The 23,223-nt window shown below is 35.5% G+C and overlaps 1 protein-coding gene across 1 annotated transcript; it reads right to left on the bottom strand.

The window, feature by feature from the left end:
* Nucleotides 1–1,712: 1,712 nt before the first annotated feature.
* Nucleotides 1,713–21,530, bottom strand: LOC145318519 (uncharacterized). Its single transcript, XM_080159819.1, has 5 exons — nt 21,229–21,530; nt 5,997–6,113; nt 5,157–5,310; nt 3,451–3,514; nt 1,713–2,426 (listed from the first exon to the last, which is right to left on the bottom strand). Exons 3-5 carry the CDS (start codon nt 5,307–5,309, stop codon nt 2,260–2,262), a joined length of 384 nt encoding a protein of 127 aa, XP_080015945.1. The 5' UTR covers nt 5,310; nt 5,997–6,113; nt 21,229–21,530; the 3' UTR covers nt 1,713–2,259.
* Between the last annotated feature and the right edge of the window lie 1,693 nt (nt 21,531–23,223).

The following is a 23,223-nucleotide window of genomic DNA, read 5'->3' as shown; positions in this document are numbered from 1 at the left end:
AAGTCAATATAACTATACATACATTAATCAAAATAGACAACAATTATCCCCCATCCCTGGAAAGGGGTGGGGAACCAAACAATGCAGATTAGCCATAATGCGGCTGTCAAATCTATAATCAGTTTTAAAGCATGGGGAGGGGTCAGGTGGACCCATTCCCCCGTTACTCGGGGGAGGGCCCTCGGCCCTCCTCCAAACCGAGGTCAGGGTTGCCATACAACATGGCTCAGGGTCGCCGAATACCACATTTTGGCCTGCCAGTTCAGAAGAAGGCCATGGCTATTTTTATTTTTGATCTTTTATATTAAAATGCAGGATAGACAGCCACAACTGTAGACAGCCGCCATTTATTATTCAATATTCATCCTACTCTCTATTTAAAAATCTAAAAATATCATTGAAGAAAAACTTTCAAAAATAATAAAAAACTAACAATGTTTTTAGTTGTAAATATTTATTTATTATAAATAATAAAAACAAGGATGACAACATCCATAAAAGCGAAGCACTGAAACGGTAGGACAAACGGACATTAACACTTGTATAGTGTTAGAACTTAATTATCATAATATAAATTTATAAGAGTCAAAGCAAAATTGTAAGTAAATTTGTTGTAAAACTGCTTGATACAGGATAATTTTTATGGACATACTTACATTTTTAGGGCTAGATTATAGAGTTGCTTCGCTTATTACATTATATTTTGTTGTCCCAGGAATCAATATACCAAAAATCAGATCAATCCGATGATTTGATCACATAAAAATTTGTTGTTAAAAAAGTAAAAAAATCAACATGTTTAAAATGGACGTACGGACATTTTGGTAATGATTATAGAGTTGCTACGCTTTCTAAATCGTACCTAACTACTAAAGGAATCACCATGCAAAATTTGAAATCGATAGGACAATTCTAACATGCCTAAATTAACGGAAAAAGCTATCCGTTACGGACGTACGGACGGACGTACGGACGGACCGACCCTAATTATAGAAAAGCTTCGCTTTTAAAAATGTTTGAATGCATAATTTACAATTTAAAGGCACTACAAAGTAGTTAATTAAAAAAAATGCCTTGCTATATTATAAGCACTTACTTTTTTTAAATTCCTCTGTTTTAGAATAAAGCTACACAAGAGAGCAGAGCTGGATTTTTAAATCATTTTAGTGGTAAGCCAGATCGGGGTGCGCCGAATTTCAGCCAATCACAGCGCGGCATTTCATAAAATGCTGTGCTCTCATTAGTGGAAGGTTTGCAGACCCCGATCTGGCTCACCACTAAAATGATTTAAAGATCCAGCTCAGCTATCTATTTAAATCCGTACGTCAGAGAAACTCACTATCACAAAAATACAAGTTAAGCTGGGTCTTTGTTAAAAACTTAAGTTAATTATTATGTAAAGAACTTAACATACAAAAAGAAGATGATTAAAGTCCCTCCACAGATTATGACGTCATACGATATAATAGCTAATGAGAGGCCAGTATTTACTGTAATTGGCCAATGGTAAAATTTATGCTGGCCTCGCATTGGTTATTCTATCGTATGACGTCATGATCTGTGGAGGGACTTTAATCATCTTTATACAAAAATATATTATCATCACATTGAGCATAGACGTACGTCCAAGGGGGGGGGGGGTAAAGGGGTGATATCTCCCCCCCAAACTATTTTTCATTTTACCCCTCCCATTTAAAATTTACCCCTACCTTGGGGGGGGGGGGGGTGCCGTAGGCACCTCCAACCATTTAGGAGGGGGTATTTACCCCCCCCCCAAACAATTTTAGGGGGGAAATATCACCCCCCCTCCCAATAAAAAAGCTTGGACGCCTCTGACATTGAGTAATAGTATATGTATTTCATCTAACCCAAAATATTGACATTGGTGCAGGGATCTTAAGGTAAAGGTTGAAAAGTTTGGACACCAGTTTAATTTACAGTTCAATGTCCATATCCCCCCTTGCATTGGTGCGCTTCTTAGGGACATATTTAATTTACTATCAAAATATCACAACAATTTAAGTAAAATGTCTTTTACAATGGATCTCGTTAACCACTGAACCGATAGGGTTCTCCGTTATAGCTTCTCATAGAAACTGGGAAAACTTATAATTATTTTAGTGGTGGATACCACCATACTCCCAGAAGAAATCTTCACCAAACACCCCTCCCCCCCACAAAAAAAATAAAAGCTGTAGTTTGGAGGGAGGGGAGTCGACTTCCCCCATCCAACCTCAATTGCTCCCAGAGGCGTAGCCGCTAGTCATAGATATGCCGTACTCTACATGTATTACACCAAGGCCTGTAGGAATAGTTGAATTTGCATAGATGGTGTTGCTTTTCAGTTAGGATTTGTACAGGTTGCGAGCATTTGACCGCCAGCTTTTCTACCCAACTGTTGGCTGGTACTTCTGATACTTTCAATACTAAAAAAAATAACGAGAAAAGATTATCAATCTCAAACTAAACCAAAGCAAGGCATTAAGGCTTATAATTTGATCATTAAGATCTTGCTACCATTTAAGAGTTAAGACTCTAGGGGCTAGGTGTCGCTTCGGGTACTAGACCTCCACGCACCTTGAAACATAATATACATACATGATTGCGTTGTAAAGCGTCCATTCACCCATCAGACAACCAACTCTCTGAGATGCACGACCTTTGTCTGAGAAGTCCCAACTGTGCATGGTAGCGAGTTGCGCCTGTTTTGGGCCAAGGCATTCCCCCCCCCCCACTCTTACTATTTACGTCGCGCATCTGACATAGTAGCAGTGGGAACCATTTTTAACGTCTTTAGTTATGACGCGGTGTCGGACCGAGATTCGAACCTATCACCTTCCCAACGACGAGCGGATGCGCTACGTGTTGAGCCACGGTCGCGGGTTTGCTACCATTTACACAACTTCCCCTAGAGTTTAAGATATCTTCTCATATCACCACCCAAAGGCTCAAAACTCTATGGCAAATATATATTATATATACGTCACTTTAAATAAAGCAAGTACGTCCAAGCTTTTTTTTTTGGGGGGGGGAGGTAAAGTTTTTTACCCCCCCCCCCCTCCAAATTTTTACCCCGGCGGTAAAATTTGCTTGGGGGGGGGGGGGTAATTTACCCCCCTGAAATCTGTTGGCAGGGGTAAATTTTGGGGGGGATAATTTAAATTTTATTAAATACCTATTTAGTATTAAAATGCGCAAATTTTTTTTTGTTACCTAGAGATTTTTTATTTTGGGGGAGGTATTTACCCCCCCAAAATTTTTTGGGGGAGGGGAGGGGTAAATACCCCCTCCTATATGGTTGGGGGTGCCTACAGCACCCCTCCGGTTGGGGTAAATTTTAAATGGGGGGGGGGGATAATCCCCACTTTATTTTCCCCTTCCCCTAGTACCCTATGAGTACGTCCATACCCCAGTGTTATAGAAGCTGCACAACCAATAGTTAGGTCTTACCTATTTGTCGAAGGTTTGGATAGTTTGAATTAAATTCTATTTCTTCATCATTTGTGATGTCTCTTTTGATAAATATTTTTGTCAATAAAGAGACCATTTTCAAAAATCCTTATATAAAAGTAACAGGATGTCTGTCTGTGCCAAAGAATCTCGATAACCGTTGAACCGATATGATTCTCCTTTACCATGTAGCTTCTCAGTGGTCAATGGAAATTTTATAATTATACTTGAGGAGGATACCACCATTTCTTTTTAAAAGCGAAGCTTTTCTATAAATAGGGTCGGTCCGTCCGTACGTCCGTCCGTAACGGATAGCTTTTTTTGCTAATTTAGGCATGTTAGAATTGTCCTATTGATTTCAAACTTTGCATGGTGAATCATTCCTGTAGTAGTTAGGTACGATTTAGAAAGCGTAGCAACTCTAAGTATTACCAGAATGTCCGTACGTCCATTTTAAACATGTTGATTTTCTTTACTTTTTAAAAACAAATTTTTATGTGATCTAATCATCCGATTGATCTGATTTTTGGTATACTGATTCCTGGGACAACAAAGTACAATATTATAAGCGAAGCAACTCTATAATCAAGTCCTAAAAATGTAAGTATGTCCATAAACATTATTCTGTATCAAGCAGTTTTTCAACAATTTTACTTACAATTTTGCTTCGACATTTATACATTTATATTCTGATTATTCAGTTCTGACACTATACAAGTGTTAGTGTCCGTTTGTCCTACCGTTTCAGTGCTTTGCTTTTATGGATGTTGTCATCCTTGTTTTAATTGACAATGGGCAGGGGTCGACTTCCCCCTCCCCCTCATGGGAGGCCTCTATAGGCATAGCCATTAGAACTATATAAAGAAACACAACTTAAATCTTTTATAATTTTCTGAAATAGTGTTTAATTCCTCAGTACACAAGGACAGGCATATTCATATAAAATTTTAATTTCTGCAAATTTATAATTTTACAACAAAAACAAGTACGTCTATTGTCTAACCATTATTGACCCATATTATATGTTTCACTTTTATAAGTGCTGCAATCATTGTTACAAATTTTCCGTTGAGACAAAAAAAAGGTTTTATCAAAATGTTTTGTAATCTAACAAGGATGACAGGATCCATAAGTAGCTAAGCACCATAAAGTTTTGGAAGGTCAAACAGGCAAAATGAATTATATAGATAAGATGTTCAGTTGATAAATGTGTAATAATTCTTACAAATCACGAAACCTTTGTGATGTACTAAAAAAAATATTTTCAATGCCTTTTATGCATGACCGACAAACTGACGGACAAAGTAAGTTATACACAGATACAGATAATCTTCACCAAAACTTTCACCCGTTTATCTGCAATAGCAGCCGAGAAAATAGCATTTTCCCCAGCATAGCGTTATGGACGGACAGACAAAGTGAATTGAAGAAATTTCTCGTATTTATTTGAATCCGGTGGATAGGAACCGGTTCTCATCCATACGAAAAAACTATGTCTAGCATGGTATTATATCCAGCTTTCTACGAATATAGAAATGTACAATCATCAGATTAAAACTAGTTTTTTTTAGCCCCGAGGTGCTGAAGGCACCGGCTACATTTCTATATTCGCAGAAAGCCGTTTATAATACGATGCGAGAAACAACTATTAAATGTCTGTGTGGTTAATATCGTAATTTTATGTAATTACTTGACAAACTATTCTTATTGAGAACATGCAAAACTTGAACAGTGGCACTATTCAGCTCTATGAAGTCTTTAGCCCAGGAATTTAGAGACAATACCGTCACAAATTTTAGGTTTGTCACTTGTAAACCAGGAACAAGGTTTTCTTGGGCCACAAAATTCTTCCCTGTCATCCTAGTAAATATTTTTAAAGGTGATGATTGCACTTATTGTTATTTTAGTGTTAGAATTATCCCGTTATTTTCAAACTTGGCGTGATGATTCCTGTAACAGTTAGGCATAAAGCGAAGCAACTCTATAATATCTACCATAATTACCCCCCCCCCAAGCAAATTTTACCCCCGGGGTAAAAATTTTTGGGGGGGGTAAAAAAAATTTGCAAAAACGAATTACCCCCCCTTAAAAATTTTGTATCCCCCCCCCCCCAAAAAAAAACCTTGGACGTCTATGATCTGTCTCTATTAACAACTGAGAATATCTCTTTCTTGTGGGCTAAAGGACAATCAGTAAAACTTTTAGATAATAAAGGGGGGAAAGTTCTGACACATTTGCGTAAACTTGGAGTATAGGCTTTATCTTTGGACTGAGAGGATAGGTTATTAGGGAAAAAACCATTCTTATATGATAAATTTCCCCCAGATTTAAGTTTTTTTGGATAGACCTCCAGGTTCCGGAGCTCCAGGCCTAATAACCTATCCTCTCAGTCCAAAGATAAAGCCTATACTCCAGGTTTACGCAAATGTGTCAGAACTCCCACCCCCCCCCCCTACCGGGCCCCCCCTTAGTTCACAAAAGAGGCATTCTGTTACGCAGCTAAGCCTAAAATGAGCAAAGCCGTGTAAACGTTATTTATTGATTACCTGAAACATTCCAGGAGTGGGCAAGCTGATGGCAGGACCAAAAGGGGGCCGCGGGTACAAAATTCTTTCAGCACAGGAAATATCAACCCGGCTATTTCATTTCCAACATGACGAACTCTAAACAAGATTAATAAGAACAGTGCACCATAATATAGAAATAAGCATATTAAGAAAATGTACAGGGTATTCTTTTATACCTACAAATAGATCCAAGACATCATCAGCATATAAAAAAATGCGCACATAATATGAAATATAGGCTTTTATTATGACGATATAACAAATAATAAACAACTGCGATTACATGTACGATAGTAGTAATTTTGATTTTCAATAAAAATGTTTTAATAGTTATTTCTTTCATCGTATTATAAGCCGCTTTCCGCGGATATAGAATGTACAATTATTAGATTAAATCCAGTTTTTTTAGCCCCGAGGTGCCAAAGGCACGGGCTAAAAAAACTGGTTTTAATCTTAAGATTGTACATTTCTATATTCGTAGAAAGCGCAAAGCGGTTTATAATACGATGCTAGACATAGTTTTTCGTATGGATGAGAACCGGTTCCTATCCACCGGATTCGAATGAATACGAGAAAATATATTATTTGTTTTGTTTGTTTGTAAAAACAAGGATGATAACATCCATAAAAGCGAAGCTCTGAAACAGTATGACAGACGAACACTAACTCTTGTAGAGTGTCAGAACTTAATATACAAAATATAAATATATGTAGGATAGGTATAAGTTTTCACAAAATTATACGTAAATTCAGAATAAATTCAGTATTCTTAGATTCAAAATACAATAAATTAAATCGGATGATTATGACGTGTAATAATAGTAAGAACAAACAGCTAAATATTCTAATAAAGTGTATTAATTCAAGACAGATTAAACATACAATTATAATATTAAATATAATAGCAAGGATTCACTTTTAGGTTCGTGCTGAGTCGCAGAGCAAAGTCTTGCTCCGAGACGGGTGACACAAGAACTAAAAGCTAATATACAAAATACATACAATGCTCTCAAGACAGGAAGAAAGGGACTATACATCACATTTCTCCCCGGCTTTAACATGAACATAAATTTCGAAACTGTAACATTACAGATTGAATATAACAATATGTTTATTACATGTTAATTATCAAATATATTATAAATAGCATTGAATGCTTATAGATAAATAGATAATAATTGATCTAGTATGACACCTGCCATAATTTTTTTTTTTTTAATTTTATTTCCAGATCTTTAAACACTTCATATACATTTTTTTCTTATTGTTTTGGTTCCTTAGAACTCTTTTATGTTTTATATATGTTCCTTTTTTTTCTCTTTATGTGTTTTTTTTTCTTTTTTTTATATTTTTAAAAAAAAACATTGATTAACATATAATCATTGAAAAATGCATTGATTAACATATAATCATTGAAAAATGCATTGATTAACATATAATGCATTGATTAACATATAAACATTGGAAATGCATTGATTAACATAGTTATTATAAATGCATGATAAATAAAAACACTGATTAACATATAACCATCAGAAATGCATTGATTTAAAAACATGTCATTAGAGATGCATTGTTATAAAAACATTGATATTAAACCTTTCGAGACTACTACTGCCTCAACAAATACTTAAACATTAATACATAAAAATAAAATAAAATATGAATTAATACACAGTAAACTATAATTATTACTTTCTTTTTCCAGCTGCTCTTCCTTTCTTGCCAGATTCTTCAATATCCATAGGAATGGTAGCTTCATTATCATTCACTCCAAGTTTTGCGGTCTCATCACACAAGCCGTCTTGAGGCATCCTTGCCTCAGTATCACCAAGCATATGTAAACATCTTTCAAATCCGCTATTAACCGCAACTGAAATCAAGGTTGCAACGCTATCAACCTCCTCTTGAGTATCCAAAATCTTTTGATGCTTACGACTAACCTCCTCCCCGAATTTATCAAGCACCGTCAATATTCCAGGCGTGTGTTCCATCCTCATTTCCTCCATCGCTTGTTCATCAACACGCCATTGCTGACCTGACAATTCAAGGTCTAGACAAACAGGAATGTTCTGATCCAAAGGCTGATCCTGCTGGACACAAACAGGACCCCCAAACCGAGTAACCAACTTAAAATCACCCTCAAACCACTCATTTACTTTGTGTTCAGGATTAAACTTCCATTCGAGATTGGTTGCCAGCAAACTTGTATGAACTTTTCCATCCAACTCCAATCTAAGTTCCTTTGCCACATCCTCTAAAGTAGTACCTGGCTCACAAAGCAACGTCTGCTTGGCTAGAGTCGGACGCAGACGTTTGCAGCGCATCTGCATTTCCCAGGTCAAAACTCTTCCGTCTACTTTATTGTTCACCAAACTACCTGTATATGTAGCACTCACAAGATTTTCAATTATTTCTCTTTGTCCATCCAATCTAACATAACGTATCTCAGCTGGCATCTCTCCACTGGTAATTAAGCTGACCGAATTCACGTTAAAGATGCGTGGTATAAAAACCGATAGGTTCATGTATTCATTCACATGAATAGCGTCAATAAACACTTTAGCACTCAAATCCTGTTCAGACTTTCCTTCAAGCCACTCTTTTTGTAACTCGAACAAAGTTGTGGATGGCATCTGTTTCAGAATAAAGGAAATTTTATTCACAACGTCTCTCCAATGTGCCAGGAGCCAGATAGCTGATACAACCTGCGTCTTCAAACGCGCATCAATGCTATTGCCCACCGTTCTCAGCACCGACTGAAGACTCATTCGACCATCTGCAGGTATGACGTCAACTCTGGCAAGTTGGTGCCAGTCATCCAGTTCCCCCATGTGCTTGATTATAGGCAACAATTCTCCCAACGTTTGGCAGCTTTTTCTCTCATCTCCATCCAGGTACTCAATCTTGGCAAGCAACACCAAACTTGGTAACATTTCACAAACAAGCTTGTAGAGAAACATAGTTGCACTCAATTTATTCAAATTGTTTGTCTCGTTCCAGTACAGCTTTCTGTTTATAGCTTTAGAATGCTCACCAGCCGCTACCAGGTTCAAGTGTCTTGAGTTCTGGCTGGTAAAGATAGGGATCCTGTCCAAAGCCCAGTCTAATGAGTTGATACATCTCCCCATCTCTAACTGCAACGAAAGCATGTTTACTAAGTTCAATTTGAACCTTGGTTCATTATCAATAAGACGAATTAAATCTGCAAGTGGCATGTCTTCACTGTTCATAAACACATTCCTCGACGATCTACCCACACTCAACGTTGGCAGCTCGACGCGCGACATTATCAACACCAGCCGGGATGCAGAGTTGCTGACCAACGCGCTTACAGGTAGACCAGGTTTGACTTGATTTCCTTCATCCGCAGATTGTTTGTGGCAACCATTTTCTTCGTTGCTCAATAACTGTTGATTCATTGTTGCCGCCGTAACCAACCTGCAAAAATACAATATAATTAAATTTCAGCATAAGAATTTAAAACCTAGCATTAAATTCTTCTTCAGTAAATCTTTTTTTATAACACCATGAACAACAACAATACAGAACTACCAACATGGGAATTATACCTAACAACAACATCTAAACAATCAATACAAACTTAGCAAACAATGGTAGTATATCTTTAAACAAATGTTCTAAACCAAACCAAGAACCTGTAACTTGTTCGAAAAATGACAACTTATGATCAACAAAATCCAATTTAGAAGCCTGTCCATTAAAATCCTCAAAATCCTCTAAGCCCTGATATCTAATAGTCTTATTAAAATCAGCAATAAACACCTTTTCATCATTCAGAAAAATCTTTTGTCCCACATGTTCAGATTTCTCATTGGCAATGTGAAGAATTTCGAGTCCCTGCCCCTGATTCCCAAGAAACAAATTAGCTGTCAACTTCAGAAATACCGGACTTTGCGAACAATTCAGCAATTTTATGTCCTCTACTGTAACAATCATTCTACTATATTCTTGTATCCCAACTGTCTCACCTTTATATTCCACCAACAAATGTCCTACAGCACATCCATAATCCACACCTAACTTTACTGGAATTTCAACCGCTGTACATTTTTCATACTTAGCAATCTCTCCCAGGTGTATAATTCTGAACCCATGATGCAACTGTACATTTGATCTAACTTCTGTTTGAGCACATCTAGAAATACTAAAAAGTTCCATCATCCTCTCATTCCTTTCTCTACTAGCCAAAAACATAGCATTTAAATCAAACCTGGCTTCTTGTTTTAACAAATCCCCAAAATAACTTCTAACAGCCGCCTTCGGTTCCTCTAAAAACTTGATACCCTCCAATTCTGTTACAAAAATCTTAAAATCCAGATGCTGCAAAACAAGTTTCTCTGTTCCCATAACTTTAACTAAAATATTCCTTTCCGAGTTAGAAACAAAAAGTTGATCATTCCATGTAGTTAAATTGAATGTATCTTGAAAAACTACCTTAAAATTACTGGCCGGTTTTCGTACTACATACGGAAAATAGCGTGAAGTTGATGTTGCCCACAAATGATTTTCTTCAAAGTTCGCCACAATCGTTTTTTTATCATAATCCATAACAACATTTCCCTTGATCAAAACTGGAGTATTTTTTACTAAAATATGCAAAGTCCCAATAGCAAAACCTAAATTGAACCACATGTTGTGCGCATATACTCCCAGTGTCTTGCATTGAATGTTTTCACCACCAACATCACCGAAAGGTGACAATGTTCCATTAACCGTAAAGCTGTGAACAGTTGGCAAATCTATGTTCACTTTAAAACTAATACCATCATGCTGATACTTGCCAGAATGGAAAACCCTTCTACATTCATCCATACTTAACTCTACCTGTGTTTCATGTGGCACGTCTAACACGTGCACATGACTCGCAGTGCCGCAAAACCAGCGCTCCAACTTTAGCCTAACCTCACAACTAATAGCCTCCGACAATATAAAATCAGTTTCTGCTAAACCCAGTAATTCCACAGATCTGACCGGTTCCATCCTATCATGCAAACAGGCAGCTGATCTAAGCTCAACAGCACTTATTTGAGAACAATCATAAGCCGCTAACCGTGGATCCTGTGACGCATACATACCACCAACAATAATAAAACAATAGGTCTGCATCACAACAACAAATAGCAAAATATCCAAGTACCTGACTCCTCTATCATCCTTGGATTTTTTCACAGGTATTGGTCCAGAACGTCCACTCTTTGAACTACAGGCGTCGGGTGACCTTTTTCGCATACCACGATCTCCCTCTCGTCTGTTCCGGTCATGTCTGTCACCACCGCTGCCTCCTCGCTTGTCGTCACGCTCCCGACGATTGTCATGGTAATCTCTTCTCCTGCAAATATTATACAAATTATTACAAATATTATTTTTTAATCAATTTTGCGAGGTTCCTAGTTACTACATCTGCTACAGAATAACGTTCTAATCTATCTTTATCTCTATTTTGTCTATCCTCATCCAATTTTTGTAATTGTACTTCATTTGTAGAACCTTTAGGACGACCTTTCACAGGAATAGTTTCGGACATTTTTTGCGATTTTGCATTATCTAACGATCTATCTAATTCATCCTCCTCAACATCCCTACCCCGTTTAACACTTCCCCTTCTTTGTTCCAAGTTTACAATTTTACTCTGAAGTTTTGGAAAAGTGTCTTCTAAAATACTCATTCGAGACTCTAATTCTCTAGCAGATTCCATGTTAATATCCTCTACACCCAAACTGTTGTCTATTAAACTATTATCATTCGCATAATCTCCATGAAAAACACTATCTTTACTAATAGTAGAATATGTAGAATCTAACTTAGTTTTGTCATTCGTATCTACACTTTCAGAAATATGAGTACTTTCCAAAGTATCACTAAGATCCTCAACTAAATCATTTAAATATTCATTATCCTTAGATACATTTGACCTTTGCTGTGACAAGCCCACACCCAAAAAAGAATCCTCCAAAAAATCTGGTGTTACCTGTCCATCCTTCCGCCTTCCAACCACCTCTGGACTAGCGCCACAACTATTCTCCTCTTCGGTAACGCCTGAACAAGATAAATTTCTTAAAGTATTGGGAAAATCATAGTTTATTTTCAAGTCATTGTCCACAGAGAAGAACTCATCTGTAACCACTAAGTCAATCTTTTCATCTGGAGTCAAATCTAGAGTACTCTCTATAACATATATTTTATCCCTTGGCACAATTCTAACCCCTTTGTCTTTCAATCTACACTTTTCCAGGGGTTGAACCTCAAACAAACTGTCAGAAATTACTTTTGTCACTAGACACGGACCCACCCATAAAGAACAGAGTTTACGAGCTACACCAATCGTTGTGACGTCATAATAAATATAACAATAGGAATTTATAGCTATCGGCCTACCTATCCTTTCTGTATTTTCTACCTGTAAATACTTCTCAGTCCTCTCTTGTCCAGTTCTCCAATTTTTGTCAAGACAATCCAATAACTCTGAAAAATTCATATATTTAATCTTTGTGCGTGTTAAAGGATCAAATGCATCCAATGGAAGCTTAGGGTTACGTAGGAAAAACTTGAAAAACGGGGAACATCCTAACCTCCGATTAAAAGAAGTGTTCATACAAAATTGTGTAGCTTTAAGTTTATGAGCCCAATCTCCATCTTGAAAACGTAAATCAGTCTTAAGAAACGAATACACCGATTGGTTGTATCTTTCACTAAAATTCGAATTAGCTGAGCGGGGAGGGATAAAAATTTGTTCAATACCCAACCTTAAACAAACTTCCCTAAAAACTTTCGATTTAAAACTTTGTGCATTGTCAGTCCTGATTCTCTCGCACAATCCCCAAACAGAAAATAAATTAAACTTCAAACATTCAATAATTGTTTCAGCTTTAACATCCTCAATAGCAAACAACCACACATATCTAGTACAACTGTCAACTACTATTAAAATATGCTTACAAATGACTCCATTATATTCACACTCATTCAAAGGACCTATCGCATCTATGGCCAACTCTGCCATAGCCTCCCCAGCCAAAGGTGAAAATTCTATATTATGATTATGTTTCGGTTTTTTACGCCTATTCAAACAAATAACACAATTTGCAACTGCCGCAGCTACATATTTAGACACATAGGGAAAAATAAAGTGTCTGTTAATCTTACTCAAAGTCTCCAGGTAACCCCTATGTCCCGCTGTAACATCTGCATGAGCCAACAAAAAAACTTTATTGTACATTCCAATAGGTACCACTACCCGTTCTATAAATTGAAATTCCTTCTGGAGCCGCATGGGTGAAGTCAAAATAATTAAACCATCTCGAAAACTCAAGTGTTCGAAAAACCTTAATATTTGTTTACCACGATAAGGCATTTGAGACAATTCCCTGGACGTGGGTTTGACATTATTTACAATAAATTTCCTCACCTCCACTAAAACAGGATCCTTCTCCAGACTACGACTGAATTCTCTCGCCTTCAATCTTGACGCTATTTGACTGGCCGTCTCTGCTCCAATTCCTGCAATAAGACATAATTTAGGATCTTCTAATTGATATACAGTATCCAATATTAACTCTCCTTGTTCGTCCGTCGATAATTTAGATATCCTATCTTTACTATCCACTAACGTAGTACGTGACAATATATCAACATTAGTATGCATCTTGCCCTGCCTATGTACAACCTCATAACTGAAGGTGGATAAAAAATTTATCCACCTTATGGTGAGGCCAACAAAATATCCGTTTTGTCTCCAAGTAGATAAATGTTTCAGTGCAGCTGAATCAGTTCTAACAATAAATTTCTTGTGTCTCAAATAACATTCAAATCTTTCAACAGCATTTACTAATGCACATAATTCTCCTTTATGCGCTGCATAATTGGCTTCATGAGTTGAACAAACACGTGACCAACACGATATCATTTTCTCTTGACCATTTTGTTTTTGACTTAACACTGCAGACATAGCTGTAGACGACCAATCTGTATCCAACACAAATGGTTCAGCCTCCATCCTCCAATCTGGAAATGATTTGCTTATTTCTTCACAGAACAATTCTCTAGTCTTTGTAAAAGCTTCCATACTTTTTTCATCCCATTCTATTTTACTACTGTTTCTGAATTTGTTCAATGGTGCCGTAATATCAGAAAAATTCTTGAAATATGAACCATAATAATTTATGAAACCAGTAAATCTTTGAATATCTTTACCTGTTTCAGGTACTGGCCAATTCTTAATTTTTTCAATGTATGCTTTATCCATGAATATGCCTTCTGCATTTATGATATGACCCAGAAATTTCACTTCCTCTGCAAACAATGTACATTTTCCAAGATTAATCTTGAGTCCTGCTTCACAGAAGGTTCGTAGTAGTGTATTCAGATGCTCCAGATGTTCCTCCACATTCATGCTATATACGAGAACATCGTCTAAATAAACTAGACAAAATGCTCTTAATTCAGGACTCAAATCCATTACTCTATCCATCAATTTTACAAACGCACTTGGAGCATTGGTCAATCCAAACGGTAGCCTCTTGAAGCAATACTGCCGTCCATTAGAACAAAATGCTGTATATTTCCTGACAGATTCCTTCAAATGCATTGAATTATACGCCGAAGTAAGGTCAATAGACATAAAAATCTTCTTTCCTCCAAGTTTGTCAAATAACTCACCAATGTTAGGCAAAGGATAACATATCTTCTCAGTTATCTCATTTAACGAGCGATAGTCCAGGACAAACCTGACTTTCACCTCGTTAGTATTTCCCACTTTCTTCTTAACAGCAAAGATTCCAGAATTAAACGGTGAATTACATTCTTCTATCACATCTGTCTCCAACCATAAATCAATCTGTTCCTTTAATTTCTCTGCATGATGAGGATTAAGTCTAATCATTCTATTTTTGAAAGGTTGAGCTCCAGGAACCAACTGAATATCATACTCCTCCAAAGTACAAGATCCAATATCCATAGGGTCAATCGATAACGCCTTAAAATTCTTTAAAAATAAACCAACTATTCTACCTTTCAAAGAGACGTTATCTTTTAAAAACGGAACTTTATCCAACTTCAATTTATCTTTAATAAAACGAATCTTCTTTAATGTTGTTGACACATCTTCTTTAACCCTATTTTCTTGTAACATCGCTATCTTCTCCGCCAGAAACAAATTTCCAACCAAAGTACCAGCAGGAACAGATTTCTTAAAAGTTTCAAAATTCGTAATTTTAGTCATAATTTTACCGTTTTTGCCCACCTCCGTAATTCCTTCATTTATCAACAGGTTATTCCGGCTACAGTAACCTTGTCTAGGAGCTATATAACACAACTGTCCTTCAGGCATCTTTCCCTTAGTTGAAACTTCTACCACAATTGTACTTAATGCTGGAATTTCTATTCGATCTTTCAATGAACAAATCCATTTTTGGTCTTGTAATTCAGCTACATTAATCTCAGGTTTCTTAGTTCTTGCCTTCTCCATTTTCTCCAGAACCGTATGAACCAAATTCTTCACTACAATCTTTCGTTTAGCTACCAGATTCACACTGGTTCCATGCATCTCAATCCTGTTACCATCTTTCCCAAATATCGTCTTCACGTGATTTCTGTTAAGCCAATGACTGCCTAGATTCATAGGTACAGTCATGCCAGAAATCACATAGCAATCTTCTTTAAAACTGTGGCCTCCAATCTGAAATTCAACATTCCGAACAACACAGTCAATCTTGATGCTGGAACCCTGCACGCCTGATGCTTTCGAATCCGTCTCTTCAATTGTACATTCAAGTTTTCTAGCTAACACTTGAGAGATCAGGCAGCCACGGGCATTACCGCTGTCAACTAAGGCCAGGATTTCCATGCCACCAATCTTCGTTGGAACGTAGACTTCAGCCGCTCCAGCCGCCATCTCAGAATCTTCATGAAAATTAAAAAACAGCTATCTAACCAACACCAACAGTTATGAGGTTGTAACTATCCAATTTTCCTATCAAATAACCATCTATCTATTTGCAACAAATAACAGAATAACAGAATAAAACAAATCACTCACCGACAATATTTCCTCCTCCAACAGAAATATCCAAAATATCTCTCAATCCACAATCAACAAAACTTCTCTCCGGCCAATCTAAAATATTACAAACATTTTAGATGCCAATTAGTAAATAAATCACTTTAAATAAGAATTAATATAGGTATTAATATATATAACTAATTGTTTTACAAGACTGATTTTCAAACAGCAATATATATAATAGTAATCAAATATTGAACAGCATAAAATAAAATCTCACCATCAAATGAATAGTATATCTCAACCACTACAACTACTCTTCCCGACCAATCTAAAATATAATACAATTATTTTAGATGCCATACTTAAATGTTATCACTGAACAAATAAACTTGCAACACATTTAATAAAAGAGATTGTATTTAAACTGTTTTTAACCTATTTTTAAAACATATATAAAAAATATACTATGACACCAGTAGAATGATACTGCAGAGCCTAAATTTGAATTAAGTCCCCAATAAACTTTTTTTGGGGGATTTAAATATTAATTTTTACTGTTGCCGTGATCATATTGACCGAAGCAAAAGGATTTTTTTTTATTTGGGTAAAATTCGTAGCTTTTAGAGTGTTTTGCTTCATAAATATTGTATTCTGGTATAGAGTAAAATTAGGCCTTATGATTTTACTATAAAAATTCACTAAAAAGTTAATTCTTTATAATATATCAACGAATTAACATTAACATGTTTGTGTTCTCTCACTTATTTTAAAAACATAAAAAATGGCTGTAAAGGGTTAAATGACAACAAATGTTTATGCAATACAACAAATTTATTTTTGTCACATATACAAATGTGTTATAAAATAAGATTATTCAAACTTATCTTTTGAAATAATTTTAAAAAGTATGTATCTTTTATGTGTATGGTTTTCATTCTTTTCATTTTAATTAAATAAAAAATATTTAACTACATTGGAAATACGTCACTTTGTGAAAACACTCTTTTTTTGAATTGTAAAGAATTATATAAAACAAGACTCCTTATTGGTTAGATTTCAGAATTATTTGTTTTATTGTAAATGTTAGATTTTTCAATGAAATTAATTGTTTTGGAAAAAAAAATTATTTCCAATGAACAGAGTAATGTTTTTTTTATTGTATCAATATAAAGTGAATTATATAAAAATGTTCTGTAAGCCACAATATTACCCGAAGTAAAAAAAGAGCTTTTGCTTCGGTCAAAATGATTACAGCAACACTAAAAATTAATTTTTAAATCCCCCAAAAAAAGTTTATTGGGGACTTAATTCAAATTTGGGCTCTGCAGTCTGATTCTATAGGTGTCCTAGTATATTTTTGACCCCCCATTCAAAAATAGGTTAAAAACAGTTTAAGAAATATAATATTAATCAACTGTTATCAATCACCAAGCAACTAAATAATTCTTTCTGAATGCCATAAAATTTTTCTAATTCAACAAAATATTACCTAATAATACTATTATTATCAGATTAATAACTGATCTCCTGCACACTACTTTTATGTATTAAATTTTTGAAAGTCGAAACTCAACTAACTATATTTCTCCATACCTGAGAGCACCTTCTTGCGCAGCTCAACTTTCTTGCGCAGCTCAACTTCTGTGTGCAGCTCAACTTTCTGCGCATGGAACGCCCCACTCCTGTTAATCATTGCAGCTACCTCTCTACACCACCCCATTTTGCGCATACCAGCTCTGAGAGATAGTGCAAACTTCTTTGCAAATATGTTCACTCCCCCTTTCTCCTCAAAAGAGAGACAGCTCCACCATTCTTGCGCATACCAACTCCGAGAGACAGCGCAAAATATTTGCCAACCCCTCCCTCCTTTATAAAGAGGGGCTACTCCACGATGATATCTAATGCATTATAACAATTTTGCTTCATGAAATTCTAAGCTTCATAAAAAATTTTGCTGAATCAACATTACTAAATCGCAATATAATTGTTTTAAAATTAAATACTTAAAACCACAATAACTGACTCAACTTTTAAAACAATTTTTCACATTTTCATCAAAATTTAATACTTTTCAAATATCTAATTTCACATTTTTATCCAATTTGATTCAATTTAAAATTAAAATTAATTTTCTTTCATTAACAATTTTACAAAATTGTATTCCTATTTCGTTATTCCATTTTCAATTCTTTATTATTCTTATCTCTGTTAGACTCCCCAACAGTCTGAAACAAAAATGAATTTTTTTAATTACAACAAAACATAATCGAAAACTAAATTAATTATTTTGATTTCTATTATAACATAATCTCATAACTTCATATACGGTAATAAACAATATGTTATCTTTTCATAATTCAAAATAAACCATCAAAATAAACTATCACAGTATTAGAGTTGCTTCGTTCACTCTTTATCATTAATTTTGTTTTGTTGTTGTTTATTTACAACGCGCATAAATCAAAACAATGCCGCGTAACATGTAGAAAATGGAATAAGGTTTTAGTGGTCATAATACATACAAAACATTAATACCATAAAATGTCATCTATAATAGCACTATTCCATGCACTATTCCGCTACAAGATCATCTTCATAATCGCGTACCCCTAAACCATCGACATACGCCACTTCCTTCGTATCTGCTTCATCCTTCACCCCTCCTTCAATTTCACCAACCAATTTCTTTTCATCAATGCCATTTTCATCCTTCTTAAAACTCTTTTGCCCCGTTTTATAGGGAACAAAAGGCTTGTTTCCCCACCGCAAATAGTATTTTCCTTTAGGATTAGGTAACTTTTTATCTCTAATATCAAAGCAATCCCTCATCATGTGTCCTTTTCTATTGCAATAATAACAAATAAAACCACCTTGAATTGCGCCAATTAAAGGAATAAGTTCAGCTGGTCCGCCAAATTCATCAGCTAAATCAATTTCACATTGATTTATTTCATATGAAAAATTATCTTCATCACTAACCTGATCAATAGTTACAGGATTTGACTTGGAACCAGCGCCTCCAACCATCGTTTTAGCCAAAGCCATCTGGTTTGTTGTACATCCTCTAGCCATTGATCCTGAAATTTGATTAAATTGTAGCCCTTTAACAATCAGCTGTGCTTTAACTATTAACTCTGTCCGAAACTTCGTTATCATTCGCACTTGTCCGTCACGCTCCATATCTAACGATGCTCTGCGACTCGGCACGAACCTAAAAGTGAATCCTTGCTATTATATTTAATATTATAATTGTATGTTTAATCTGTCTTGAATTAATACACTTTATTAGAATATTTAGCTGTTTGTTCTTACTATTATTACATGTCATTTTGGCGCAGTAGTGTAGTACGAATCTATAGCTCAGATTTTCTTTTAATTGTATTATTTCTTTGCTTTTGGTTTTTGTTCAGGATATTTGCAGTGACCAGGATGGACATTGCTGATTGGAGGAAGATGTCACAGGAGGAGAAGGATGTGTATATGGTTAATTTTATGGGTTCGGTCAAGAGTGAGATTTATGCTCTTGGGACTAGAATTGATAATGTGGCGGCGGAGATGGGTGGGCGTCTAGCGCCGCTGGAGACGAATATTCAAGAGTTGACGGATAATGTTACTACTAATAGTGCTGCGGTTACTGGATTAGCTACTCGTATGGACGATTTAGAAGATCGCCTTACTAAAATAGTGGTGCCTGGTGTTGAAAGTGATATCAAAACCAAGAATGTGACGGTTGTTGATGAGTTTATGACTGGCCAGCAACGAATTTTGGATAGAATTGCCCAGCAGAATAGTGCCCAGCAGAATAGTTTGAATAACTCTATGCCTTGGCAGAGGACGGCTGGAGGATCTGTACCAGAGGAGAAGCCTAAATTGTTTGCTAGTGGTTCTCGAGCTATTTTTGGTGGAATGCAAGATCATGAAGATAAGATCATAAAACTTTGGGAGCTGTCTAAGGTTGATGCTGTGGATAATATCTACAATGGAGTTCTCATGTGGTGGCCAGCCATTTCTGAGGTTAAAGCGGAGGATTTTAATACGCTCAATTTCTTTGAGGCTGGGCTGAGTGAGTCACAGGTTAGTTGGTGTAAATCTCTTGTTTATGTACCAGATAGATCTTTGTACGTATCGCAGGGGGAAGAGAATGTTCATAGGTACAATGAAACGTGTGCTAAGCTTGATGATCAGTTCAGAAAGAATGCGCCTGAATTTTTAGTAGACGATGATGTGATTTTCTTTGATGATTATTTAGAGAGATTTTGGATGACTACTAGACGGTATCATATGACTAATCATCAAGTGTGCAAGGAAATTCTGTTTGACAAGTGTGTGGGTGTAAGAACCGCTTGTGGTTATACGCTAAAACCTGCAGATATGGAGAATAGACGATTAACATTAAAGGGGTACTTGTGTAAGATGCGAGAGACATTTTTACCACCCGACATGAAAAATGTGTGTAAAGATGCGTATTTGTGTGTTAAGCAGTATGAAAATGATAAGATTGATGCATTTTTTGATAAGATATTATCATTCTGGAAACGTGCTTATCCGAAACCAACCGATGATATGTTTATGGATTTCTATTCTCAAGTGTGTAATGTGATTTTATCGCCACTTTTGGCTAACCAGATGCGTCAATTTTATTATCACATAAAAATTTGAGTTAAAAAAGTTAATAATCCACATGTTTAAAATGGACGTACGGACATTCTAATAACGATTTTAGAGTTGCTACACTTTCTAAATTGTACCTAACTTATCTACAGGCGTGGTTACGATTTTGGCTAAAAGGAATTAGTGGGGAAATGGTTCGAAAAAACCCAGTTACAATATTTTAGAGCCATGAAATACATACAGGGTGCTGCAGAATTTTTTTTTTTTAAATCATCTATTTTAGATTTTTTATTGAAAATCAAAATTAGGACTAGCGTACATGTGTCAATTTTACATTTGATCGATGCATTTGTCGCGAAATTTTTTTAAGCGAAGCCTTTCTATAATAATGGCCGGTCCATACGTCCGCAACGGATAGTTAATTTTGTTGTTAATTTAGGTATGTTAGAATTGTCCTATCGATTTCAAACTTTGCATGGTGATTCCTGTAGTAGATTCTACTCAAATAAGTTTATTTTCAAAATACTTTGATATCACTGTAACGTTCTATTTAATAGTAAATTAAAATTAATATACCTAAGTGCGATGAGTTGTTTGGAAACTTTCTTGACAAGTTTGCCAACACTGGGATGCTCCTCCCCTAGCTCTATGCAGAGATGACGAAGCACAGGGAAGTCGGCAGCCAAATTACAGTTTTCCCCAAAACGGAAAAATTTGATGTCCAGCACATTTAGACTGTTTCTGTGATAGATAGATATGACTAAGATAATCCTTATATAAAAGTAAAAGGATGTCTTTGAGTGTAGCGAATGGTTAATTTACCAGTTAAGAGAGGCTTTTTTTACTTTTTAATATTTTGATTATGTAGGAGGTCATATAACCCCCCTCTTGTTGTCAGTGTTACATCTTCTTAAATCTCACAACCTTCTATATTTTGTTTAAGGTGGGGGTGGGAGCAGGGGCGTCCAAGCTTTTTTTTTTTTTTTTTTGGGGGGGGGGGTAAAATGGCGCGCGAATTTTAATACCCCCTCCTAAATGGTTGGGTAAATTTTAAATGGGGGGGGGGGGAGGTAAAATGAAAATTCGTTTGGGGGGGGGGGGGTAATCCCCACTTTGCCCCCCCCTTGGACGTCTATGGGTGGGGGGGTTCCAAATTTCTCCCTGCCAAAACCCTGTGCATGTCTATGACAAATACATTTTTCCTTAATTATTAAAATCTATGATAATCTATCTTAGTTGCCTGTATTGAAGTATGAAATCAATGTTTGTCAGTCTAGCATGACCGCTGACTCGTAGCGTGTGCAGTCTAAGTCCAATATTTCATATTTTCATAATTCTTTTGATATACTGAATATATTTATTCTACAAATTAGAAAGCCTTTTAATTTTAAGATCTCACTAACCACGGAGTTAACAGAAAGAGTTCTCTAGTCCCTGGGTTGGTCTATAATATTTCTATATTTTAGTAAGAGACCAGAAGGTTGCGGGTAAATTCCATAAAGATGTGAGGTTTAAAATGATAATATTTAATAAATATGTGTATTCCTTATTGAAAAGAACTACAGACAAAAAAAAATATTTTAAGTTAAAAAAATTGTTAAAAAACTCAAAAAATCATCAAATGCTTCGCTAATGTCAAACTGACAATAATAACAAAATAGACAATTATAAAAAAATTATTGGAAAGAGTTTAAAAAATAACAATAATGCCAATTATTTCAAAGATATTAATTTTTTAAACATTATTTGATTGTCCATGGTAATTCTATGCACCTATTATATGATAAAAATTTATTTTTGTCACTTTGACACTAGCAAAGCGTTCAGTGAAAATTTCAGGTTTTAAAAAAAATTTTAGGTACCTATTGTTAACTATAAAAAAAATTTTTGTCTATGGTTCTATTCAATAGGTAAGGAATACACATATTTAGAGAATATTATCGTTCTACTACTGTTTTTAAGCCTTAGAACTCACACCTTTACGGAATTTACCCGCAACCTACTGGTCTCTTTGTGATTTTAGGCCAATTTTTGTATTCTCAACTTTCCAAATCAAAGGCGCCACCACTAATAAGATTAAATGTGTCAGATAACGAATAACTTTTAAAAATAATCCAAATAGATTACTAAGTTCTGTAAATCTTTGTTTTAAAATTTGCCCCTAGCCTCTAGGGGCTTCACAATTTAGGCTCTCAAATCAAAGTTTGTTTTAAAACAAAATCAAATTTTTACTGGGCTCTTATATCTTGTCCAAAAGAAATCAATTGGCATTGCCGTTTGTAAGATCCTAAGGGTCACACAGACATTTAAAATTAGGATTAATCTTTTAAAACTTTAAAGTATTGTTCCCTGGGTAGAGTGATGTTTACCTGTGATTAATGGATATATAATATCTGTATTTTGTAAGATATTTTCTCGTATTCATTCGAATCCGGTGGATAGGAACCGGTTCTCATCCATACGAAAAAACTATGTCTAGCATTGTATTATATCCAGCTTTCTACGAATATAAAAATGTACAATCATAAGATTAAAACCAGTTTTATATATACATTACAATTTAGGGTTGGG

The sequence above is a fragment of the Acartia tonsa genome, chromosome 5 (assembly GCF_053477335.1).
Source record: "Acartia tonsa isolate MP-2025a chromosome 5, ASM5347733v1, whole genome shotgun sequence".
NCBI classification, from domain to species: Eukaryota; Metazoa; Arthropoda; class Copepoda; order Calanoida; family Acartiidae; genus Acartia; species Acartia tonsa.
Note: the sequence above shows the minus strand (reverse complement) of the source record. Positions and strands in the feature narration are given on the sequence as shown.